Source organism: Salvelinus alpinus, chromosome 16 (assembly GCF_045679555.1).
Source record: "Salvelinus alpinus chromosome 16, SLU_Salpinus.1, whole genome shotgun sequence".
NCBI lineage: Eukaryota > Metazoa > Chordata > Actinopteri > Salmoniformes > Salmonidae > Salvelinus > Salvelinus alpinus.
In genome coordinates this window covers 1729002-1756384 of record NC_092101.1, presented here as the reverse complement: position 1 = coordinate 1756384, position 27383 = coordinate 1729002, and the positions used below count along the sequence as shown (strand labels likewise).

The window sequence follows — 27383 nt, the reverse complement described above, 5'->3', positions numbered from 1 at the left end:
AGCCTACCACTGTTTTCAATGGCTGTCACTTTTATTATAAGGTGAAATCCTCCCAGATTACAGTTCCTAGTGCTTCCACTAGATGTCAACAGTCTTTAGAAAGAGTTTTCTGTTTTTTGGAAAAATGAGCCAGGAATGGTCGTTTTTCTAGGTGGCTCCCATTTTGGCTGTAGTGTCTCCAAGCGCGTGGAAGGGAGCGCGTTCTTTGGTATTTTTCTCCGGTAAAGACAATAACAATTCTACGTCTTAAATTGTATCATTTATTTACGTATTTGGGTACCTAAGGTTTGATTATAAACATTGTTTGACTTGTTTGGAAAAGTTTATTAGTAACGTTTGGGATTCATTTATTTTTGCATTTTGATGGAGGGAAACTGGGTGGATTATTGACTGAAGCGTGCCAGCTAAACTGAGTTTTTATGGATATAAAGAAGGACATTATCGAACAAAAGGACCATTTGTGATGTATCTGGGACCTTTTGGAGTGCCAACAGAAGAAGATCAAAGGTAAGGCATTTTTTATATCGCTATTTCTGACTTTCGTGGCCACCTGCCTGGTTGAAATATGTTTTTCATGCTTTTGTATGCGGGGCGCTGTCCTCAGATAGATCCTTTTTGAAATCTGACACAGCGGCTGGATTAACACGAAGCTAAGCTTTATTTTGATGTATTACACTTGTCATTTTATGAAAGTTAAATATTTAGAATTCTGTAGTTAGAATTTTTCGCTCTGCAATTTCACCGGATGTTGGCCAGGTGGGACACTACCGTCCCACCTGCCCATAAGAAGTTTTAACTAGCAGCGATGAAGTGAAGAATGGTGACGAAAATCAACAGAACCGCTAACGGAAAGTCTACAAAGGCCCAGTCACAACAAGCAGCAGCTAGCGCCAGTTTGAGTACTGACAACACTTCAGACACCCAGCAACAAGATTCTGCCACGGCAATGAACAAATTCGAAGGCTGTAATAAAAACTATCAACGATCATTTTGACAGGCTCGAAACAAAGTTTGAGTCCCTAAAGACAGCACAGGTCGAACTGAAGAGCCGCATGGACACAGCCGATGAGGCTGTCTGACAATGACACCCGGATTGGAGGCCTGGAAACCACCTGCCCGCAGCTTTTTTTAAATTAAGGCGCTCCAAGCCCAGGTTCTCGACTTAGAAAGCAGGAGTTGCAGGCTGAACAGCAGACTTGTTTGCATTTGGGAGGACGAAGAACAAGGTAACCCACAGAGTTCGTGTCCAAGCTCATTCCCAAGCTGCTGGCCAATGACAACTTCCCAAAGCACTTCATTGACCGTACACACCACTCTCTGCAGGTGAAGCCCTCACTAGGTGCCAAGCCGTGCACCATAATAGCAAGGGTAAATCAAATTCAGGAAAAGGAGCTCATCAGCGAGCTATGGAATACAAAGGCCAAAAGGTTTTCATTTTCCCCGACGACACCATGGAGGTGAAGGCGCAGCAGCACGCATTCCAAGATGTCATGCAGACCATGAGAGAGGGGGAGGTGAAATACAGCCTGCGTTTCCCAGAAAAGCTGCATATTCATCACAACGGCATGACAAGAGTTTTCACCAAGCCCGAAGAGGCTGCAACCTACTCATCAAAACTACAACAAACCCTCTGCAAAGGTGAAATCACTCGCCACATATTTCTGGGATATTGACTGAGCAAACAGTGGATTTTATGTTGATTCATAAGCAGTAACGTATATTAATTTGTCTATTCTAGCTATCATGCCCGGCGGTCCTCATTTACATGAGAGAACAGTGCTTCATTTGGGGAAGCAGTGGGGAGGGGCGGGTTTCTCTGGTGTCTGTTACTGTGTTTGGTTGTTTTCTGTAGCCAGAAGTTTTATTTTCATTTGTACATGCTTAAGATGTTTTATTTGAAATCCTCTTGGATATAAATGTCAGGAAACGATCTCGGGAATCAGTCAGATGTTAAAGGTGTGCTTGTGCTTCTAGTTCCGACCATGCAATAATATCTAACAAGTAATCTAACCTAACAATTTCACAACTACCTTAAACACACACGTGTAAAGGAATGAATAAGAATATGTGCATAAAGATATATGAATGAGCGATGGCCGAACGGCATAGGCAAGATGCAGTAGACGGTATAGAGTACAGTATATACATATGAGAAGAGTAATGTTGGGTATGTAAACATTATATAACGTGGCATTGTTTAAAGTGGCTAGTGATACATTTATTACATCCATTTTTTAAATTATTAAAGTGGCTAGAGATGAGTTAGTATGTTGGCAGCAGCCACGCAATGTTAGCAATGGCTGTTTAACAGTCTGATGGCCTTGAGATAGAAGCTGTTTTTCAGTCTCTCGGTCCCCGTTTTGATACACCTGTACTGACCTCGCCTTCTGGATGATAGCGGGGTGAACAGGCAGTGGCCTGGGTGGTTGTTGTCCTTGACGATCTTTTTGGCCTTCATGTGACGTCGGGTGGTGTAGGTGTCCTGGAGGGCAGGTAGTCTGCCCCCGGTGATGCGTTGTGTAGACCTCACTACCCTCTGGAGAACCTTACGGTTGTGGGCGGAGTAGTTGCCGTACCAGGCGGTGATACAGCCCGACAGGATGCTCCCGATTGTGCATCTGTAAAAGTTTGAGTGTTTCTGGTGACAAGCCAAATTTCTTTAGCCTCCTGAGGTTGAAGAGGCGCTGCTGCGCCTTCTTCACCACGCTGTCTGTGTGGGTGGACCATTTCAGTTTGTGAGTGATGTGTACACCGAGGAACTTAAAACTTTCCACCTTCTTCACTACTGTCCCGTCGATGTGGATAGGGGGCTGCTCCCTCTGCTGTCTCCTGAAGTCCACGATCATCTCCTTTGTTTTGTTGACATTGAGTGTGAGGTTATTCTCCTGACACCGCACTCTGAGGGCCCTCACTTCCTCCCTGTAGGCCGTCTCGTCGTTGTTGGTAATCAAGCCTACCACTGTAGTGTCGTCTGCAAACTTGATGATTAAGTTGGAGGCGTGCATGGCCATGCAGTCATGGGTGAACAGGGAGTACAGGAGAGGGCTGAGAACGCACCCTTGTGGGGCCCCAGTGTTGAGGATCAGCGGGGTGATGTTGTTACCTACCCTCACCACCTGGGGGCGGCCTGTCAGGAAGTCCAGGACCCAGTTGCACAGGGCGGGCTCGAGACCCAGGGTCTCGAGCTTGATGGCGAGTTGAGGGTACTATGGTGTTAAATGCTGAGCTGTAGTCGATGAACAGCATTCTTACATAGGTATTCCTCTTATCCAGATAGGTTAGGGCAGTGTAATTGCGATTGCGTCGTCTGTGGACCTATTGGGGCGGTAAGAAAATTGGAGTGGGTTTAGGGTGTCAGGTAGGGTGGAGGTGATCAGGTCCTTGAATAGTCTCTCAAAGCACTTCATGATGACGGAAGTGAGTGCTACGGGGCGATAGTCATTTAGCTCAGTTACCTTAGCTTTCTTGGGAACAGGAACAATGGTGGCCCTCTTGAAGCATGTGGGAACAACCAACAGATAAGGATTGATTAAATATGTCCATAAACACTCCAGCCAGCTGGTCTGCGCATGCTCTGAGGACGCGGCTGGGGATGCCGTCTGGGCCGGCAGCCTTGCGAGGGTTAACACGTTTAAATGTTTTACTCAAGTTGGCTGCAGTGAAGGAGAGCCCGCAGGTTTAAGTTGCGGGCCGTGTCAGTGGCACTGTATTGTCCTCAAAGCGAGCAAAGTTGTTTGTTTGTGTAGGAGCAAGACATCGTTGTCCGCGACGGGGCTGGTTTTATAGTTTGTGATTGACTGTAGATCCTGCCACATACCTCTCGTGTGTGAGCCGTTGAATTGCGACTCTACTTTGTCTCTATACTTACGCTTAGCTTGTTTGATTGCCTTGTGGAGGGAATAGCTACACTATTTGTATTCGGTCATGTTTCCGGTCACCTTGCCCTGATTAAAAGCAGTGGTTTGCGCTTTCAGTTTTGCGCGAATGCTGCCATCAATCCACGGTTTCTGGTTGGGGAATGTTTTAATAGACGCTGTGGGTATAACATCACCGATGCACTTGCTAATAAACTCGGTCACCAAATCCGCGTATTCATCAATGTTATTGTCCGACACTATGCGGAACATATCCCAGTCCACGTGATCGAAGCAATCTTGGAGCGTGGAATCCGTTTGGTTGGACCAGCGTTGAACAGACCTGAGCACGGGCGCTTCCTGTTTAAGTTTCTGTCTATAGGCTGGGAGCAACAAAATGGAGTCGTGGTCAGATTTTCCAAAAGGAGGGCAGGGGAGGGCTTGTATGCTTCGCGGAAGTTAGAATAACAATGATCCAGAGTTTTGCCAGCCCGGGTCCGCAGTCGATATGCTGATAAAATTTAGGGAGCCTTGTTTTCAGATTAGCCTTGTTCAATTTCCCTGCTACAATAAATTTGTGGTTTCCAGTTTACATAGAGTCAAATTAAGTTCTTTCAGGGCCGTCGATGTGTCTGCTTGGGCGGGATATACACGACTGTGATTATGATCATAGAGAATTCTCTTGGTAGATAATGCGGTCTGCATTTGATTGGAAGGAATTCTAAGTCAGGTGAACAAAAGGACTTCAGTTCCTGTATGTTGTTATGATCACACCACGTCTCGTTAATCATAAGGCATACACCCCCGCACTTCTTCTTACCAGAGAGATGTTTGTTTCTGTCGGCGCGATGCGTGAAGAAGCCAGGTGGCTGTACCGACTCTATCCCGAGTGAGCCATGTTTCCGTTTAACAGAGAATGTTACAATCTCTGATGTCTCTCTGGAAGGCAACCCTTGCTCGGATTTCGTCCACCTTGTTGTCAAGAGACTGGACATTGGCGAGTAGTATGCTTGGGAGCGGTGCGCGATGTGCCCGTATACGGAGCCTGACCAGAAGACCGCGCCGTCTGCCCCTTCTGCGGCGCCGTTGTTTTGGGTCGCCGGGTGGGATCCGATCCATTGTCCTGGGTGGTGGACCAAATAGGGGATCCGCTTCGGGAAAGTCGTATTCCTGGTCGTAATGTTGGTGAGTTGACGTTGCTCTTATATCCAATAGTTCTTCCCGACTGTATGTAATATAACCTAATATTTCCTGGGGTAACAATGTAAGAAATAACACATAGATCAGTGACCCTGCACTCTTAGCCTTATAAGTCCACTTTTAACAGTTGGCATGACATGAGGTTACTGCGTAAGCTCCCACAGTCCATATCTCACTGATAACGCTTGTTGTTCATGTGATAACACAGCTCAGTGGAGTTACACAAGTGGCTATATGTATCAAGCATTTCAGAGTGCTGATCAAGGATCTAAAAGGCAAAACTTATCCTAAATCAGCACTCCTACTCGGAGATGTTTGATAAGGTACATAGAAATCAAAGCAAAAACTTGTATAATACAATTAAAATATGGTTTTCTGTCATCAGTGGATGAATGGGCAATATAAATGGATAATGGCGCATGTGACTTCACAAAACATTTCCACAATATTTCTTAATTAATCCTTTATGCACCATTTATCAAGCGTTGGTGCTTATGTTTGCGGGTTGATATGCATCTGATGCATATGCTATAGTGGACGCTCGGCAACATTGTCTAGCAGGTATTTATAGGCTGAAAGGCCACGCGAACCGCGTTAGTGTTGTTAGTGTTGTTTAAAAAGACTTCAGCACAATAAAGTGTTCACATGTATAAACAAGTGATTAAAAAGGGGGCAAACAAGATTTAAAAAGCATCTGTAAAAAAACAAAAAACACTTGGTAAATCTCAGAGCAATTGAGAAATCACTAAAACCTAAATCCAAATAGTCATTCAGGTGGGAGAATAAACTGTCAATGCATAAGAGAACCAACATAACTCTCCCCTCATCAAAGAGCTTGTAATCCTTCCAAATGTCAAAGGAGTGTTAGCATGTTAACTATATTTCCTCAAAACCTTTAGTGAAAACATGCATAAAAAGCACTTGTCTCAAATACATCATTACAGTTGTTGGTTAGCTAGCGAATTTGTCATTTTAGCATAGACGTGACAAGAGTCAAAACAAGACACGGTATTTAAGGCCGGGACTTTCGCTGTATCGATATTTTTTTCCATGCCAAAACTGACAACACGAATCAGACCAAACTCTTTCATCCTTAACCTGCTTGCATGTAAAATATAAATGTGACGCTGGATGACAACATTATGTTCTTTTCTAACATTAAGGCAGTTTGTTTCCTTGCCACAATACTAACGAGTATTGCGAGGCCCTACATAGTATCAATAACAAGACATGAGCTAAAAACGAGCCACCTATGATTCCCCACATGGAAGCATCTTGTCATTGTTGCTAGCTTTCTGACCATCTAGAATCATAACGCACATCATTCATGATGTTCTCAGCTAACCCGTCTATATGCAACACAGACAGACCTTGAACTGGCCATCTGTTGACCAGCACTAACTGTTGGTTTCCAAGCAAGTGCTGAGAGTGGCAGATACAAACAAGCCTCCCAATGAGTCAAACATGCTATACTGCAAATTAATCAAAACAGAGACCTTGAAATGGCCATTTGCTGACCAAAACTAGCTTTTGCATTCCAAGAGTCACAGATATGCTGCTGGGGTTTCACATTAAGGTTTCCATTGACCCAGGTGTATTCAACAAAAGCGATGTCAAAAAAAGAAAGAGAAGAAAAAAAGTGGCGTGTAATTGGAGCCGTTCGACAAGAGTGTCTAACTTCCTTTGTGAAAAATTGACACTTTTTTTTGGGGCCGAATACTTTTGAAGATAATGTTTCTTTGCAGAACAAGGAATGTCCTGACTTTCAAGAATGCCTGAATTGCTGCTCCTTAGTTTTTGGGTTGGCTGGCAATTTCACAACTACATGAGTGCAAGTTCCACCATGGCGATATGTTTACACATAATTATTCAAATATTAGTCAATTGTACTGTACTATTTATTTTTTTGGGGGGGGGATTTAGCCTAAAGATTCAGACCTTACGGTCACTGTAATTTCATCTTCCCTGTAAAGTCTTAACGGCAGGCTGCCATGATCAGGATGCCATTTAGCCAGCGAGAGATATGGCTCAGAAAACATAGCTCAATCCAGGGATGGGAGAGGGCACTGTACACCTAATTATCCCATTATCCAAAATAATACATAGAGAAGATTGAAATAATGCTAGTCTTTAATTGAACTGCCGTTTTCATCAGCATGCTGTCACGTTCTGACCATAGTTCTTGTGTGTTTTGCTTGTTTTAGTGTTGGTCAGGACGTCAGCTGGGTGGGCATTCTATGTTGTGTGTCTTGTTTGTCCGTTTCTATGTTTGGCCTAATATGATTCTCAATCAGAGGCAGATGTTTTGTGTTGTCTCTGATTGGGAATCATATATAGGTGGCTTGTTTTGTGTTGGGGATTGTGGGTGGTTGTTTCCTGTCTCTGTGTTTTCTCTGCACCAGATAGGGCTGTTTCGGTTTGCCACGTTTTGTTATTTTGTAATTGTTGTAAGTGTTCACAGTTTCGTTTGTAATTAAACATGTTGAACACGAGCTACGCTGCGTTTTAGTCCGATCCCTGTTATACCTCCTCTTCAGACGAAGAGGAGGAAGGCTGCCGTTACAGAACCACCCACCAATCTCGGACCAAGCAGCGTAGCATTGGGCAGCAGCGACAGCAGCAGCAGCGGCCCACTACACAGGACTCCTGGACATGGGAGGAAATTCTGGAGGGTAAAGGACACTGGGCTAACATTGGAGAATATCGCCGCTCTCGTGTAGAGATGGAGGCAGCTAAAGCCCAGGAGCGGTGGTATGAGGAGGCAGCACGGAAGCGTGGCTGGAAGCCCGAGAAGAAACCCCAAAAATGTCTTGGGGGGGGCTAAAGAGGAGTGTGGCGAAGTCAGATAGGAAACCTGCGCCCACTTCCTATGCTTACCGTGGAGAGCGGGAGTACGGGCAGACACCGTGTTATGCGGGAAAAGCGCACGGTGTCTCCTGTACGTGTGCTTAGCCCGGTGCGGTACATTCCAGCTCCACGTATCGGCCGGGCTAGAGTGGGCATCGAGCCAGGTGCCATGAAGCCGGCTCAACACATCTGGTCTCCAGTGCGTCTCCTCGGGCCGGTGTACATGGCACCAGCCTTACGTATGGTGTCCCCGGTTCGCCAACACAGCCCAGTGCGGGTTATTCCACCTCCCCGCATTGGTCGGGCTACGGGGAGCATTAAACCAGGTAAGGTTGGGCAGACTAGGTGCTTAAGAGCTCCTGTACGCCTTCACGGTCCGGTCTATCCGGCGCCACCTCCCCGCCCTAGCCCAGTACCACCAGTGCCTACACCACGCACCAGGCTTCCAGTGCGTCTCCAGAGCCCTGTTCCTCCTCCACGCACTCTCCCTGTGGTGCGTGTCTCCAGCCCAGTACCTCCAGTTCCAGCACCACGCACCAAGCCTACTGTGCGTATCCAGAGCCCTGTACGCACTGTTCCTTCTCCCCACACTCGCCCTGAGGTGGGTGCCCTCAGCCCGGTACCACCAGTGCCGGGACCACGCACCAGGCCTATAGTGCGCCTCGAGAGTCCAGTGTGCCCTGTTCCTGCTCCCCGCACTAGCCTTGAGGTGCGTGTCTCCAGTCCGGTACCACCAGTTCCGGCACCACGCACCAGGCCTACTGTGCGCCTCAGCAGGTCAGAGTCGGCCGTCTGTCCAACGCTGCCTGCACTGCCTGCCTGCCCAGCGCCGCCTGAGCTGCCTGCCTGTCCAGCGCCATCTGAGCTGCCTGCCTGCCCAGGGCCGTCGGAGCTGCCTGCCTGCCCAGCGCCGTCGGAGCTGCCTGCCTGCCCAGCGCCATCTGAGCTGCCTGCCTGCCCAGCGTCATCTGAGCTGCCTGCCTGCCCAGCGCCATCTGAGCTGCCCGCCTGCCCAGCGCCATCTGAGCCGCCCGTCTGTCCCGAGCCGTCAGAGCCGCCCGTCTGTCCCGAGCCATTAGAGCCGCCCGTCAGTCAGGAGCCGCCAGAGCCGCCCGCCAGTCAGGAGCCGCCAGAGCCGCCTGCCAGTCAGGAGCCGCCAGACCCGCCCGCCAGTCAGGAGCTGTCAGAGCCACCCGCCAGTCAGGAGCTGCCAGAGCCGCCCGCCAGTCAGGAGCTGCCAGAGCCGCTCGCCAGTCATGAGCCGCCCGCCAGTCATGAGCCGCCCTCCAGTCATGAGCTGCCCTCCAGTCATGAGCTGCCCTCCAGTCAGGCGCTGCCCCTCAGTCAGGCGCTGCCCCTCAGTCCGGAGCTGCCCCTCAGTCCGGAGCTGCCATTAGTCCGGAGCTGCCCCTCAGTCCGGAGCTGCCCCTCAGTCCGGAGCTGCCCCTCAGTCCAGAGCTGCCCTTCAGTCCGGAGCTACCTCTCTGTCCTGAGCTACCTCTCTGTCCTGAGCTGCCTCTCTGTCCTGAGCTACCTCTCTGTCCTGAGCTACCTCTCTGTCCTGAGCTGTCTCCTCAATCTAGTGGGGACCTTGGTGAAGATTCCTAGGCCAAGGTCGGGGGCGAGGGTCGCCACTCAAAGTACGCTAAGGAGGGGGACAAAGACAATGGTGGAGTGGTGGCCTCGTCCTGCGCCGGAGCCGCCACCGTGGACAGATGCCCACCCAGACCCTCCCCTTGAGTTTTAGGGGGTGCGTTCGGAGTCCGCACCTCAGGAGGAGGGTACTGTCACGTTCTGACCATAGTTCTTGTGTGTTTTGCTTGTTTTAGTGTTGGTCAGGACGTGAGCTGGGTGGGCATACTATGTTGTGTGTCTTGTTTGTCCGTTTCTATGTTTGGCCTAATGTGGTTCTCAATCAGAGGCAGATGTTTTGTGTTGTCTCTGATTGGGAATCATATATAGGTGGCTTGTTTTGTGTTGGGGATTGTGGGTGGTTGTTTCCTGTCTCTGTGTTTTCTCTGCACCAGATAGGGCTGTTTCGGTTTGCCACGTTTTGTTATTTTGTAAGTGTTCACAGTTTCGTTTGTAATTAAACATGTTGAACACGAGCTACGCTGCGTCTTGGTCCGATCCCTGTTACACCTCCTCTTCAGACGAAGAGGAGGAAGGCTGCCGTTACACATGCTAGCTAATGTTAAAGCAACCCATTGGATTCAACAACGCTTCCAGTAGTTACTCACGCCATCACTAGGCATCACATTTTTATGGAATCCAATATACAAGACACACCTATTTTTAACATGGCAGGTGAGCCAATTACTGAGCTGAAACACTTTTGTCAATTAACCACTTCCATCAACTGGACCAATAGAAATCAAGTAACACTTAATAATTAACACATGACTGCAATTGGTTGAAAATAATGGGAAATACAGTATCTAGAAACTGGAATGTTTGGTAAATTATTAAATAAAATAAGGAAATACGAACACAACTTGCTCTATAAATACTTAGAATAAATGCACTTCAAAATGAATTTATTTCGAGAACGCCACTCCTTCCACACGCACATACTGTCCACAGATTCAAACACATGCTTACTGCAAATAAACACAACAGAAGACACAGAGACCTTGAAATGGTCATCATTTGTTGACCAGCACGAGCTGTTGCTTTCCAGACATCATCAGTGAATCATATAGTGGCACACATATCTAGCCTGGTCCCTGATCTCTTTGTGCTGTTTAGAAAATTCCTATGGTCATTGTCACGCCAGTGTTTGGCAAGACCGCACACACAGATCTGGGACCAGGCTAACACATAGCCAGTATGACACTGGTTAATTTGACCTATTCCCTACATAGTGCACTAGTTTTTACCAGAGCCCTATGGGCCCTGGTCAAATGTAGTGCACTATATATGGAAAAGGGTGCCATTTGGGACTCAAACTCAATGCTGTTGTTTATCTCAGGGCACAGAGCAGCCAAAGGGTGAAGTCTCTTCCCAGCATATAACCCTTGGTTCCTCTGTAATCAGCACATCGCTGGGTGTGTCCACATTTCTCCCACCACTAATTTCATTTCTCAGGCCACAAAGGGCTAGGCTAAACCTCAGCGTGGTGGAAACTCCACATCGGCTGCGCTCTGCCCTAGATGACAGAGATTGATAGAAACTGTTTCGAAGGGAAATTACACATGCTTTTCACGTAAGAGCAGTCATGTGGGAGAGACAATGGTGATTGAAGTTGTTGCATATGGATGGAAAACTAACACTGAAAAATGTGTAGAAATGAACAGTCTTCCCAATCCCAACCAGGTTGTTATTGATTTGTTTTGGACTAACCAGCTAAATGGTTAAAGGCCCAACTCAGAGGAAGTTGCCGCACCTATTTTGAGTAATTCCCGTCCTAGAGCATTTAGGTTCCACCTCAAAGACTGACGCAGGCTGCTAATACATATTTGGCAATTGGAGGTGGGAACGTTGTGGTGATTTCCACGTGTAGCAGGGAAATATCAGCAAATAGGGTACTGACTGACAGCTGTCAGTGTAACTAGCTAGCATGCTAAACTTAGCTAGCTAATGAAAGTTGTGAGTACCACTTCAGTTAAGACAGGCATACTATAAATCAGGTGAAAATAATTTCAGAAAAAGACTACCAGCCTACCTATCAAAAAATGTGTCTCAGCTAAACCATGCATATACAAGCTATTGACATTTTGTGGGTTGACGTTTGTTTGACTCTTGCCGTTTGATCATTCCAGTGAAACTGTGTCGGATTCCAGACATCATTCATATTTGGACATGCACATGATCAAAAGGGGGTGCAAATCAATATTGGGAAGGTGTTCCTAATACTTTGGACATTCAGTGTATTCATTATCTAAATTGCGGCTGCAAATTCTTTATAGAAATAGAAAGAATATAAGCTCCGTTAATATCGATAACATAACTATTGAATCAATGGACGAGTAAATTTTGTCTGGCCCGGTGCCCCGGGTGGGTGTAGATTTCCTCATTAGGATCAATGGAATGGTCGAAAATGAGCAAACCACACCCAGGGCAGTGGGCCATGCGGAACGAATTTGCCTAAAATGGGGGTAGCGGGGTTCTAAAATGCAATCGTGTCACGCAATTTTACCACTCATAAAATTGTCATATTCTTTCTTTATTTCATATTCGTGAGAGTCTCATCTTTCCATAGAGGGGTCATAATAGTTTGTAAGCTAAACCGTTCGGACAACATACGTTTTCGGGATGTCTCATGGTCTGACACACACTGCTCTAGCTCTGCCACCTTTCAGCACAGATGAATGTCTCTGATGCGGAAACTGATATCTCTAGATGAAACTGACAAATTTTGATGGGGATGTTTATTATTCTAATTACATTTCTGAGGGGGCGCGGACATCGACTCTAGGGGATTAAATACAAATATTACATAGCCATACTATATGACATGTCATAATAACGTGCCATATACCTTAACAAACTATACTACCATCATCATAAAATGGAACTTTGCTTAAAATGAGATTGTCTGTTATACTAATTTTAATTATATGGGGTAATGCTATTTTAACGTTACTGTACCGTCTGCAACAGCACAGCGCTGGGTGTCCCATTCCAATCTCTGTGTCCATCTCGCTGCCCTCCTCACTGGGGGGGAAATCCTTCTGCTCTCTCAGGAACCTCTGCAGGTCTGTCATGGGGAAACCATTCTTCTGGTAGTTCTGTCGGTAGGGTAGAATAAAAGTACTATGAGACAACTGAATTCACATAGGGGGGAATTCCGACCCGAATTAAGCACGCATAAATGGAAAGAGCCTTCAGAAGGTATTCACACCCCTTGACTTTTTCCACATTTTGTTGTGTTACAGCCTGAATTTAAAATGGATTAAATTCAGATGTTTTATTATCACTGGCTTACACACAATACCCCATAATGTCGAAGAGGAATTATATATTTTTTTATGTTTACAAGTTAATTAAAAATGAAAAGCTGAAATGTCTTGAGTCAATAAGTATTTTACCCCTTTGTTATGGCAAGGTAAACAAGTCACATAATAAGTTGCATGGACTCACTATGTGTGCAATAATAGTTAAGCATGCATAAATGCTAAGTGTTTAAGTGTTTAACATAATTTTTTAATGACTACCTTATTTCTGTACCCCACACATACAATTATCTGTATGGTCTCAGTCGAGCAGTGAAATTCGAACAGATTCAACCACAAAGACCAGAGAGGTTTTCCAATACTTCACAAATAAGGGCACCTATTGGGAGATGGGTAAAAAAGCTGACTTGAAATATCCCTTTGAGCATGGTGAAGTTATCAATTACACTTAGGATGGTGTATCAACACACCCAGCCACTACAAAGAGAGGCATCCATCCTAACTCAGTTTCCGGAGAAGGAGGAACCCGCTCAGGGATTTCACCATGAGGCCAATGGTGACTTTTAAACAGTTACAGAGTTTAATGGCTGTGATAGGAGAAGAATGAGGATGGATCAACAACATTGTAGCTACTCCACAATACTAACCAAATTGACAGTGAAAATTATTCCAAAACATGCGTCCTGTTTGCAACAAGGCACTAAAGTAAAACTGCCCAAAAATTGCCAAAGGAATTTCCTTTATAACAAACATACAAATTGTTATGTTTGGGGCAAATCCAAAACAACACAATACTGAGTACTACTCTCCATATTTCCAAGCATAGTGGTGGCTGCATCATGTTATAGGTATGCTTGTCATCGTTAATGACTGTAGTTTTTCAGAATAAAAAGAAATGGAATGGAGCTAAGCAAAAGCAAAATCCTAGAGGGAAACCTGGTTCAGTCTGCTTTCCACCAGACAGTGTGTCACGACTTGACTGTCACGTTCTGACCTTTATTTCCTTTGTTTTGTCTTTATTTAGTATGGTCAGGGTGTGAGTTGGGGTGGGCAATCTATGTTTGTATTTCTATGTTTTGCTATTTCTGTGTTTGGCCTGATATGGTTCTCAATCAGAGGCAGCTGTCAATCGTTGTCCCTGATTGGGAACCATATTTAGGTAGCCTGTTTTGTGTTGGGTTTTGTGGGTGGTTGTTTTCAGTCTTTGTGTGTCTGCACCAGATAGAACTGTTTCGGTTGTCACTTTTGTTGTTTTCTATTTGGAAGTGTTCAGTTTATTGTCTTTAATTAAACATTATGGACACTTACCACACTGCGCTTTGGTCCTCTCCTTCTTCCACCGAAGAAAACCGGTACATTGACCTTAGAGATCCTTTTTATGTCTCTATTTTGGTTTGGTCAGGGCGTGAGTTGGGGTGGGCATTCTATGTTTTGTGTTCTATGTTTTTTATTTCTGTGTGTTTGGCCGGGTGTGGTTCTCAATCAGAGGCAGCTGTCCATCGTTGTCTCTAATTGAGAACCATACTTAGGTAGCCTTTTCCCACCTGTGTTTTATGGGTAGTTGTTTTCTGTCTTTGTGTCTGTACCAGACAGAACTGTTTCGTGTTGTTCGATTTTTGTTTATCACTTTGTTATTTTTGTCATAGTGTTCACTTCTCATTAAAAGGCATGAACACTTACCACGCTGCGTTTTGGTCTCCTCCCTTAGACGATCTTTACACAGTGGGAGATTAATTCACCTTTCAGCAGGACAATAACCTAAAACACAAGGCCAAATATACACTGGAGTTCCTTACCAAGACAACATTGAATTTTCCTGAGTGGCCTAGTTACAGTTTTGACTTAAATTGGCTTGAAAATCTATATTAAGCCATGAAAATGGCTGTCTAGCAATGATCAAAACCAACTTGGCAGAGCTTTAAGGATTTAAAAAAGAATAATGTGCAAATATGGTACAATCCAGGTGTGCAAAGCTCTTAGAGACTTAACCAGAAAGACTCGCAGCTGTAATTACTGCCAAAGGTGATTATAACATGTATTGACTCAGGCTGTTGAATACGTATCTAATCAAGATACAGTACATTAGTGTTCTATTTTTTTACAAATGTTCACATTTTTTCTTCCACTTTGACATTAGAGTATTTTTTGTAGATCGTTGAGAAAAATGACAATTAAATCCACTTTAATCCCACTTTGTAACACAAAATGTGGAAAAAGTCAAGAGGTGTGAATACTTTCTGAAGGCACTAATTGCTCTTCATAAACTTCTCTGTTTACATGCATTCTGATCTTGAACTTAAAGCAAGCATGCTATTCACCCTCTATTTGTTCGGGGTGAAGATCAAAGAAATGAAGGTGTTGCGTAGGCGTGTCTACAGATACGTTGTATTCTGACCTCGACTTAATTGCCTCATAATTTGACCACCTTCATGCACAATGAAACGATAAGATCGAGCAATCTGGGGTTCCAAGTGGAACTGCATCCCTGCAATTTACAACACTGCAATTTACAACTCAATAAGATCTACGTAAATGAGCAAGTCACTTGGATAAGGGAATTGTAAATATATATGACAATTGTTTAGATCTATTTTGCATTATGATCGCCAGAGACAAATGTGAGACAAACCCGTCACACGGCAGCAAACTGAAGCCTGTCAACATATCACCAAGTTTATGAAATGCTGGCCCTAAAATTTGGAGACCCAAACTATATGCTTCTGTAGCCTACATGCAAATGACAGTATAGCCCCAAACCTGCCGAGTTGATTAATGCTAGAATCTTTCAATTATATGCCCAGACTTTTCACTGCATTTTGAAAAATTGGTGTCGATAAAAAGGTGTTCCTAATTTTTCGTACACAGTGTACTTAGCAGTTTCAATCTGGATGCTGGCGCACGGTTCACGGCGACTCGACCATTGTCACAGTTCCATGATTAGTGAGGATTATTAGGGTAGATTTATAGGACTACTGTTCAACCCATATTGTACACTTCTCACCTTCCAATATTTCAATGATATGGCAACCTTCAGGATGAATCAAACCACCATTCTTGATTCATCAATATATTTTGAACATAAATGTTCTCCAAACCCTTTTATTTTTTTCAAAAATACTTTCCTAACCCTAAATAATATACAAGATCAGAGTATTTTTAAATCTACCAATTACCGCTGAAAAGAATACAAATATGTGTGTATTTACATGGCTATCTTTCATTGATCCCTAATATTCCGAATCATTCTCTTCATATATTCTAGTGAGTCTCGACAAAATTAGAATTAAAAGGTATACCACATTTAAAGGGGTGGCTTTAGATGCATGTACGGAAATCCCTATTGAATGAAAACTCCACGAGAAAATCTGTTGGCCATCAAGTGGGAGGGTTTTCAGCTGTTTAATAAAATGTGTCCTTCGCGGGCAAGGGAAACACGCCTGCAAAGCCAGTTATGCATATGCATAAGGTAAGTCTGAATACCAACTACTGAAAAGTGCATAGGAAAGGCGTGCGTGGGAAAGGCGGACATTTACTAAGTCTGAATTGGGCCCATAGAAAGAACATTAAAGGATGAATAACAAATAATGTCATACTGGACAAAATCTCCAATTCCAATTTCCGATTCCAATTCCATTGCTCATTAACACATGAAAGGGTCCTCAGTTGATTAATCTTTCAACGTATATTGTTGTTTCTCTCATTACACATAATGTATAATATTTGTTCATGTACTATTTTGTTTTGAAGGGGCACTGATGACTAAATTCAATATCTTTTAATTAATTATGTGTAATAATGTGCCTGGGCCCCCTCATTTTCACTAGACATTAAAACATATCTGATATGGACCGTTTACATATGTAACCCTCCTCAAATCTCAATAAGCTGTTTTTGGACGATAGTTATGGATTTGGGGTGGTATAGTCTGGGATATAGACCTGATACCTGGGTCTGTGGGTCATGATCATCAGGCCACACCTTAGAAAAATGTTTCAGAATGTTTTGCAACGGATAACAAAGTGAGCGTTCCTAATTGGGCACGTTCAGATAGTACCTCCCCATTTCACTCCATTTCAGATCATTTTCTTACGTTTTGTGCCAACTGAACACAAACCAGCAAATGTATGAGTGAGTACCTTGATGGTGTCGTAGGCGTCTGTGATGAGGGCGATGAAGAGCGAGAGCACCATATAGATGAAGAGGGAGATGAAGGAGTAGAGGTAGACGCGGCTGAACAGCCACACCAGGCTGTTTTTGTCCTTCAGCTGTGCAAAGGTGGTGTACATGTCGTCGCCGTTGACCAGCGAGAACAGGCTCTCGGCCACCCGACTCAGGCCCTCAAACTGAGATGGAGTGAGAAGAAGAGAAGGGTGAAGGGGCAGGAGAAAGAAAGCAAGAGATGACAGAGGGAAGGGGACCGAGTAGAGAGGGGAGAGAGACAGGCGTAGACAATGAGAGAGAGGAGCAGAGAGATGGACAGAGAGAAACATGGGAGAGAGATTGCAAAAAGAGAGAGGAGAGAGAAAGAGTGAGTGAGGGAGAGAGAGGAAAGAGTGCACACATCCCACAAACACAGTCAGATTCAGGGGGAGACATCACTACAAACAAAGAGCGATAGCATCTAAGCACAGCCCACTCAGACAGACGGTATAGATCCTAGGTAGGGTAGGGGACGTGTGGGAGGGCAGCTCTGTAACATCCCTTGTTTATTGCAAATGGTAAACAATGTCTAAATGAGTTGATGTTATGGTAACTTCCCTGGCTGCAGTGTATGGTTGCATCCCGAAAGGCACCCCATTTCCTACATAATGCACTGCTTTTGACCAGGGCCCATAGGGAGTCAAAAGTAGTGCACTATATAGGGAATAGGATGCCATTTGGGACACACACCCATGTTGTAAGTATGAGTGAACATCTTGTTGCAACAGACACCAGAGTTGAATACTGAGGTGATCAAGGATAGTCTGAATCATAGAGATAATACAATATCTATTAACGATATCTATCTATCTGAACAGCCTCTCTGCAATGTACCCGTGCAGTGAGGACAGTTTGGTGCCATTTTTACACATATTGGGCAACATTTTCCTCTTGCAAACACGAACGCACTATAAGTAAACGCACCGCCACATTTTAAATAATGGGAGATCTGATACTGCAGCTCTTGATTGCATTGCGTGTACTAAAACTATGCTAAAACTCTGTTTAAAACAAACTTCCTCCTTACAGAAAAGTTACAACAAATATTATAATTTCACTCATGCCATCATTCAGAAAACTCTTAAAGTATGAGAGGAAAATGTCAAACTAATGAAGACAAAATAGGGTCACACCTTATTTGGACTGCGTACAAGTACACAGATGTTCTATCTTAATTTGACCATTTTCTAGATCTGCAGCAACAGGAAATGTGAACTATTATGTGGATTATAATTAAATGGACATTTTTGTAGAGGTTGATACATTTTTTGATAGGATAAATCAAGTCTCTCATTTTAATGTGGAAATTACAAACATTCAAAGCCTTTTTAAATACTACAATTTGCATTTCCTGCATTGCAGGAAAATTCTCTGCGACAACAGAGTGATCAAATTAAGATAGTAAACCTGTAAGGGAAACACTGTATTTGGATAGTCCCCAAACTATACGAAACAGAAATATAAATGCAACATGTAAAGAGTTGATCCCATGTTTTCATAAGCTGAAATAAAAGATCCCAGAAATTGTCCAAGCTTATTTATCTCAAATTTTGAGCACAAATGTGTTTACATCCTTATTAGTGAGCATTTATCATTGGCCAAGATAATCCATCCATCAGACAGGTGTGGCATATAAAAAAAGCTGATTAAACAGCGTGGTCATTACATAGGTGCACCTTGTGCTGGGGACAATAAAAGGCCACTCTAAAATGTGCAATTTTGTCACAGATGTCTCAAGTTGAGGGAGCGTGCAATTGGCATGCTGACTTCAGGAATGTCCACCAGAGCTGTTGCCAGAGAATTGAATGTTCATTTCTCAACCATAAGTCACCTCCAACATCATTTTAGAGAATTTGGCAGTATGTCCAACCAGCCTCCTAACCGCAGACCACGTGTAACCACGCCAGCCCAGGACCTCCACATCCGCTTTCTTCACCTGTGGGATTGTCTGAGACCAGCATCCCGGACAGCTGAGGAAACTGAGGAGTATTCGGACTGGTTGAAACAGAGAAACTCATTCTCAATGGCTGGGCCTGACTCCCCCGTGGGTGAGCCTGGCCCCCAAGTGGGTAGGCTTCCCAGGCCCACTCATGGCTGCACCCTTGCCAATTCATGTGAAATCCATAGATTTGGGTCAAATACATTTATTTCAATTGACTGATTTCCTTATAAGATCTGTAACTCAGTAAAATCGTTGCATGTTGGTTCGATCCCGGCTGTGTTGCAGCCGGCCGCGACCAGGAGACCCATGATGCGGTGCACAATTGGCCCAGCGTCGTCCGGGTTAGGGGAGGGTTTGGCCGGCCAGGATGGTCTTGTCCCATCGCGCTCTAGCAACTCTTGTGGCGGAACGGGTGCATGCACACTGACACGGTCGCCAGTTGTACAGTGTTTCCTTCAACACATTGGTGCGGCTGGCTTTCGGGTTAAGCGAGCAGTGTGTCAAGAAGCAGTGTGGCTTGGCAGGGTTGTGTTTCGGAAGACGCATGGCTCTTGACCTTCGCCTCTCCCGAGTCCGTACGGGAGTTGCAGCGATGGGACAAGACTGTAACTACGAATTGGATATCACGAAATCGGGGAGAAAAAGGGGTAAAAAAATGTAATAAATAAAAACAAACATATATATAAATGTATGGTTCTGTTGCGTTTATATTTTTGTTCACTATACTAACTACTGTGTCAATTTACCCCAACCCTAAACCTAATCCCCTGAACCTAACCCTAATCCCAGCAAAGTGTTAATTGGAAATTGCTTTTGATAGTTTGAACATGTGTAGACCAACTACAGGAGACAATCCAACTAAAGTGTGGCTGTGTAGTTTGACGCGGGTTAAAGTTAGTTTGAGGATTCTGCAGTCCACCATGTGAGCTCTTGTTTACTATTGCGATGTTTCTCGACTTCCGTCAATTATTTTTCTTATAAACCAGCGATCACTTTAGACACTTGGGCCCTTCCTTGCTAGCATTAATGATTCAGGCATTATGTGTGTGCCTCATAATGGTGCAACACTGACTAGACAAGCAACAACAAGCAGCAAAATGTATAGATGCTGCCATCTTGTGGTTGTAAATGGATAACAATACATCAAATTGTTAGGTGACAGTGTAAACATGTTCCGTTTCAGGCCATTGCAAAACCACACCAGGCCACATGAAGCCTATTTATATCGCCAGTGCTTGAATTGGGTCGGTACACACAGAGGACTATCACTTTAAGTTGTGTACAGTTAAGGAAATGGTTCTAAAATATGAAGCCTGGTATTTTTTATTTAATTAGGCAAGTCAGTTTTAAGAACACATTCTTATTTACAATGACGGCCTACCCCAGCCAAACCTTCACCTAACCCAGAAGACGCTGGGTCAATTGTGCTCTGACCTATGGGACTCCCGATCATGGACGGTTGTGATACAGCCCAGGCTCGAACCAGGGTCTGTAGTGACGGCTCTAGCACTGCGGTGCAGTGCCTTAGACCGCTGCGCCACTCGGGAGTCCCTATTCTGTAGAATTAAAATGAGTATCAGCATTGCCATTCCCAGTCAGTACCTTTTCATGGTAAGGGCCAAGTACGATCCAGCCACAAAAGGTGTACCCCAGGTAGATCATGCCAGCACAGCAACAGAAGCGGATCACCTTGGGGAAGGCAGTCTTCATAGTCAGGATGAGCACCTGGAACACACACGCATGTGCACAGGCATGTGCACACACACACACACACACACACACACACACACACACACACACACACACACACACACACACACACACACACACACACACACACACACACACACACACACTGTAAAACCTGTGTTGAATCAGTGTTTAAGATAGTGTTCCTTAAGTTGATGAATCACTCTTATTGCCACATCCTTGTTTTTAACCACTTTCATTATGTATAGATTTTTAAATGGTCTTTTCCAATGTATTTTTTATGTAAGTCTGAGTTTGCATGTGGCCAAACAGGACACGTCTATTCCAACTGGATAATTATCTTTGATCAAACTTACATTGTACTTTTGGAAGTAGCCCAGGTACCTGATCACTCCCACCCACACCATCAGCGTAGAAGTCCCCAGAAAGATGCTGCACACATCATAGCTGGTAAGACTCTAGAAGGGAGAGAGGAGTTCATTTTCCTTATGCCAACTGGGGGTAAATGGTTAACATGCAAGTCATAAAGATCTGACTCGAAAGTCACTCAGGTTAGAGTAAATAGTCTTTGGGAGTTTTACAATGTCTTGATTCAACCATCTTGTTACAAAGTCCAAGCCCAGTCGAACGAAACAGACGGAGGCCCAGCTAAAATAGATAGTCAAAAAGATGTATTCACGAGAACGTTCTAAAGTCAAGAATACAAAACAATTCATTTTATACTGACTTCTCACGCCCACACATTCACACAACCATACACACACACACACACACACACACACACACACACACACACACACACACACACACACACACACACACACACACACACACACACACACACACACACACACACACACACACACACACACACACACACACACACATATCCTGCTACCCAGCCGACAGAGATCAGTGACCTTGTTCTTTACACGTACTCCCTGTTCTCTCCCAATCTCTAGTCAGGTCGGCACCGAGCTCAGACAGTCTGTGTTTATAATACCATAAAGACATATTGTCTTTACCCTAATTCTGACTAGGACTACACATTTATTGATTATGATGTTATACATTCTAATCACTTCCATACAATTATATGTTTCAGGGCGGAATATTCCAATCATTCAATTAACAGATACTTCTCCCCTAACAGATAGATAATCTTCCTATGATTAGACATGTTCCTATTAAATGTAGGAAAGAAAGAGATGTCTGGTGAATGTGTGTCAGCTGAAACTCTTTCAAGGAGTTTGAAACATTTGAGTTGAGAATTACCTTTGCTTGTATTTCCATCTTCAATATGGATCCTACTATGGCCATAGCGTCACTGACGATCACCAAAACATACCAGCCGTTTAAAAACTCCTTTTGGTCAGTCTCACACACCTTGTGATTATAATTCTCACGGAAGAACCTGGAAAATCTCTGGAATAAAGGGGGATAAATTCATCAGGCCAGGAATTGAAAGATCATTGTATACTGTAATAAACCACACAAATGGTTATAAAAGCCCATCATGAAGTTTACACAAAACTGGCAACATGTCACAAGCAAGTTCATGTAACTTTTTACCGCATTTATAATGAATACTATAGGATGCACATTGTCATGGTGAAATTGTGAGTGACACTTCTGGAGACTCAGACACAGAAAGAGACCGAGGGCTCTGTTTTCGTCTGGCGCTAAGGAGGCACAAGTGTTAAAACGCACGTTAGTTACAAATTTCGTCATGTAAAAACTGGCTCAATGGCATTTTACCCCCTTCACGCCAATTTCGGCAATTTACCTACCTAACATCAGCTCGCTTGTGCTGAGGCGGAAGGGGTGGCAATATTTGAGGTGTTCTTGAAAGGGAATTTCACCCTGGGGGAATCTGGGCTTGTTTTCATCACGTTCAAGGTATTTTAGGTCAGCGAGATGTGTTTTACACATCATTGCCTAGGAGGAAGGCAGGTCTGGGCTTTGCGCACTAAATGATACACCCTATGACGGCTTCTGGTGTAATGATGGGGGGAGATCCGAAAATAAATGTAGTCCTGCTTTGTGGAATTTCACGAAGTCTCAATGTGATACTTATCGCGCTATACGTTTTTGTGCATGTATATGGCTGTCCTTGTTTGATAGAGCCATTAAACGTCTTTCAGTGATGTTCCTATCAGCAGATGCATTGCTAAATATACAAGCTGACACATTTGAACTCCTGGGGAGCGGAGCCTCATGCTCTGGCCCTCTCCCTCCTCCAAGGCGGCCTTTTTTAAAAAGGGAGGCGGACACTAACACAATACTTTGGGCAAAACTGAAAGAACTTACCAGACCATAATGGCTTCAAGGGATTCCAATCATCAACATGAATTTGAGAATGGAGCATTTTTTTTTTTACTACATTGTGACATTCATCCATAGATGTTTCATCCAGAATATAGCGAAGAGGATTCGAAACAAAGAGTTGGATTTAGCTAGAAGATAGGCTACAGAAGACACCAGGACCAAGAGGGTAGATAACAAGGCTATGGAGGCTAAGTAGACTCGAGGTTGTAACTGCTGCCAAAGGTGCTTCAACAAAGTACTGAGCACACTGCTGCTACTCACTGTTGATTATCTATGCATAGTTACTTTACCCCCATCTACATGTACAAATGACCTCGAACTAACCTGTAACCCTGCACATTGACTCTGTACCGCTACCCCCTGTATATAACCTTGTTATTTTATTGTGCTACTTTTTATTTAATTTTTTACTTTAGTTTATTTAGTAAATATTTTCTTAACTCTATTTCTTGAACTGCATTGTTGGTTAAGGGCTTGTAAGTAAGCAGTTTACAGTAAGGTATACACCTGTTTGATTTGGAACATTTGACAAATAACATTTAATTAGATTTTGATTTGATTTCACTAAAAGGGTCTTAATACTTATGTAAATGTGATATTTCAGTTTCTTTTATATACATTTTCAAAAATGTCTAAACCAGTTTTTGCTTTGTCATTATGGGATATTGTGTGTAGATTGATAATGGGGATAATAACTATTGAGTCCATTTTAGAATAAGGCTGTAACGTAACAAAATGTGCAAAAAGTCAAGGGGTCTGAATACTTTCCAAATGCACTGTACATAAGTATTCAGACCCTTTACTTAGTACTTTATTGAAGCACCTGGAGATAAGTTGGAGTGGAAATGCTGTGTGGGAGATAGAATGATGGTCAAAGATGAGGCTGATACCGTGCAGGTCTTTGTACCCATGCATATACACACACACACACTCATTCAAATACACGCATACACGGACACACACACACACACACGTAATAGTGCCAGACATGCACTCAAACATATACAGTTGGCATTGCTGTTATGATTTTAGTTGTCCTTGATGTCCCTTGTTTTGTTTTGCATTGTTGTTTGCTGTTTGTTCTGTCTTTTTCTTTTTTCTCTTTAGTTCATTTTCTTGGTTGTTGGTGCATTGAGGGGTTTTTGGGGGTGGGGAATGTAATTAATTGTCTTTAAAAAAAATATATCATTTTTTTGGGGGGGTCAACAGAAGTTAGAAATAACACAATAAATATTCACTTACCTTTGATGATCTTCATCAGAAGGCACTTCCAGGAATCCCAGTTCGACAATAAATGACTGATTTGTTCCATAAAGTTCCATAAAGTCCATCATTTATGTCCAAATAGCCACTTGTTGTTAGCGTGTTCAGCCCAGTAATCCATCTTCATGAGGCGCGAGCACTTCGTCCAGACAAAATCTCGAAAAAATTCCGTTACAGGTCATAGAAACAAGTCAACCGATGTATGGAATCAATCTTTAGGATGTTTTAACATAAAACATCAATAAGCTTCCAGCCGGAGAATTCCTATGTCTGAAGAAAAGCACTGGAATGAGAGCTGACTGTCGGGAGTGCGCATCACGAGCCTGAGACACTCTGCCAGACCACTGACTCAAACAGGTCTCATGAGCCCCTCCTTTATAGTAGAATCCCCAAACCAGTTTCTAAAGATGGTTGACATCTAGTGGAAGCCATAGGAAGTGCAACTTGACTCCATAGACACTGTGTATTCGGTAGGCCAAGTTTTGAAAAACTACAAACCTCAGATATCCCACTTCCTGGTTGGATTTTTCTCAGGTTTTCGCATGCCATATGAGTTCTGTTATACTCACATACATCATTCAAACAGTTTTAGAAACGTCAGAGTGTTTTCTATCCAATGCTAATAATAATATGCATATATTAACAACTGGGACTGAGGGGCAGGCAGTTTACTCTGGGCACCTCTGGGCACCTTTTCATCCAAGCTACTCAATACTGCGCCTGCAGCCATAAGAAGTTAAGCGAAGATAGGACTGGCCTACATATATTTTGTTATTTTGTTTCTGTAGGCTATTTAACAAACTAGGCCATAATGGACTATTGTAATTGGAGTTGATTACAACACAATACATAAAAGACTGTAAATACACAACTTGAAGCAACCACATATTTAGCCATGGAACACATTCTGATTGGCCAGTGAGGGGTCCAGAACACCTACAATTTGGTTTTTGAGCCAAAAGGGATCCCTCTAAATGGAGATAAATATTGTCCAGAAATGACATCGCACCCATGAGCAAAGCGTATATTGTTTAGCTAAAACACAAGTTGGGTTTTATGAGACAAGAAATTCACATCATACATGTGTATTAACCATACAGCCAACATTGGCCTTTCAAGCCGAAATGTGATGTATATAATTAGCAACTAAACTTCCATAATGTATCATTAACTGACCTGCAGTAATTTGACTGCCAGAACGATGGAGCGTGTGCATAGCACGGCCGAGGTCAGGCAAACCAGTATGACAAAGCCATCAAACACCAGAAGGTAGTGTGTGTTCTTCTGAGCTGAAACAGATAAAGACACCTGGGTTACATAACTCTTCCCATGTGCTTTGAGGCTTTTGACATAGTGTCACAGTGTCAACATTGGAAGTCTTCAGTATTGGTTGTTTAGAGAAGAAACATTATGGTTGGATTTGGACTTATTTGAGACTTAGTTCAAATACAGTACATATGTCAAATTATACTCAAAAGTACATTTTACAGTCATTTAGCAAACACTCCTGAGCAACTTACCAACGTTCCTCTACTAGCAAAAGCTAGTAAGGCAGGCTAAACTAGAAAAGTACATTTCCTGAAGAAAATATGATGTGCATGCTAGCTTGTGATGGATTGATTGATTGAATAGCCTTAAAATGTGGAAGTTGGTTTGGTGTTATAGTTGACAAAGTCTAAGAATTTGATGTTAGGATAGCCTGAACATGAGGAAATATGTTTAGGATCTCTAGCTTGAAAGGATCAAGACTTACTGTTGGTGGGAAATTGTATGCTAATTTATGCAATGAACATGTGAAAGGTGGTTTGGTGTCTCTAGCTTGAACGGAAGACGAGTTACTTTTATTCAGTTATTTTATGCAAGTGTATTACAATTTGTATAGTTGTTGAAATCTTTTGAAGATTTAGAATTTTTGATAGCCTGAACATGTAAAAATTGGTTTGGTGTATCTAGCTTGAACAGATCAATAGTTACTGTTGGCGAGTCATTTTATGCTAATTTCGTTACATTTGTATAGTTGTTACAGTTAAGATTTTTAAGTTAGGATAGCCTGAACATGTGATCTAGCTTGAATGGTTCAACAGTTACTGTTGGTTAAAAATTGTATGCTGATTTACGCAAATTCCATAGTTATTGTTGATAAAATTGTATAAGAATTTGAATTTAGGATAGCCTGAATATGTGACGGTTGGGTTTTTGGCTCTACAGTAGCTTAAACAGTTCAAGAATTTCTATTGATGAGTTATTTATGCAAATGCATGTACATTTGTGTTTTTTGTTCTTGTAAACATTTAAGTATTTGAAGTTAGGATAGCCTGAACATGTGAAAGTTGGTTTGGTGTATAGCTTGAATGGATCAAGAGTTACTGTTGGTGGCTTACTTTACAAACATGTATTACAAATTATATAGTTGTAGTTGTTGAAAGTTTAATAATTTGAAGTTAGGATTGGCATAACATGTGAAAGGCGGTTTGGAGTCTAGCTTGAACGGATCAAGAGTTACTGTTGGTTTAGTATAGGCTGAACATGTAAAGGTTGGTTTGGTGGCATAAACTTGAAGGATCAACAGTTACTGACGGTGAGTTATTTTTGTAAAAGTATGTACATTTATATATTTATAGTTCATTTATATAATAAAAGTTACGTTTACGTTAGGATAGGCTGAACATGAGAATCTTGATTTAGTGTCTCTAGCTTGAAAGGGAAGAAGTTACTTTTAGTGGGTTATTTTATGCAAATACATTCAAATCTGTATAGTTCTATTTGTTGAAAGTTTTGAAGAATTTGAAGTTAGGATAGTATAAACATGAGAAAATTGGTTCGGAGTCCCTAGCTTGAACGAATAAAGAGTTACTGTGGGTTGGTCATTGTATGCTATTTTGTGCAAGTGCGCTATAGTTGATCAAAGTGAATAATTTAAAGTTAGGATATCCTGAACATGACAAAGCTAGTTCGGTGCTTATAGCTGGAACGGTTCAATAATTACTGTTTGTAGTTTTTTTATTCAAATCTAAGCAATTTCATATAGTTATAGTTGATAAAAGTTTGTAATAATTTGATGTTAGGATAGCTGGAACATGAGGAAGTTGGTTGAGTATCTATAGCTAGAATGGTTTAATTAAGAGTTACTGTTAGTGACTTAGT

At 43.0% G+C, this 27383-nt stretch overlaps 1 protein-coding gene across 4 annotated transcripts in view; it reads right to left on the bottom strand.

Moving 5' to 3' along the window:
• mcoln2 (mucolipin TRP cation channel 2) overlaps nucleotides 1–27383 on the bottom strand; it is a 43884-nt gene that overhangs the window by 2519 nt on the left and 13982 nt on the right. For 3 of the 4 annotated variants that reach the window (XM_071344469.1, XM_071344467.1, XM_071344468.1), the window contains exons 8-13: nucleotides 25416–25528; nucleotides 21924–22073; nucleotides 21005–21106; nucleotides 20541–20663; nucleotides 16933–17139; nucleotides 12492–12631 (exon numbers count right to left, since the gene is read on the bottom strand). In XM_071344469.1, coding sequence (XP_071200570.1) covers nucleotides 12492–12631; nucleotides 16933–17139; nucleotides 20541–20663; nucleotides 21005–21106; nucleotides 21924–22073; nucleotides 25416–25528 — 835 coding nt within the window. Of the gene's footprint in view, nucleotides 1–12491; nucleotides 12632–14476; nucleotides 14555–16932; nucleotides 17140–20540; nucleotides 20664–21004; nucleotides 21107–21923; nucleotides 22074–25415; nucleotides 25529–27383 lie in introns of those variants that run through there. The other variant, XM_071344470.1, reaches the window with a different exon arrangement.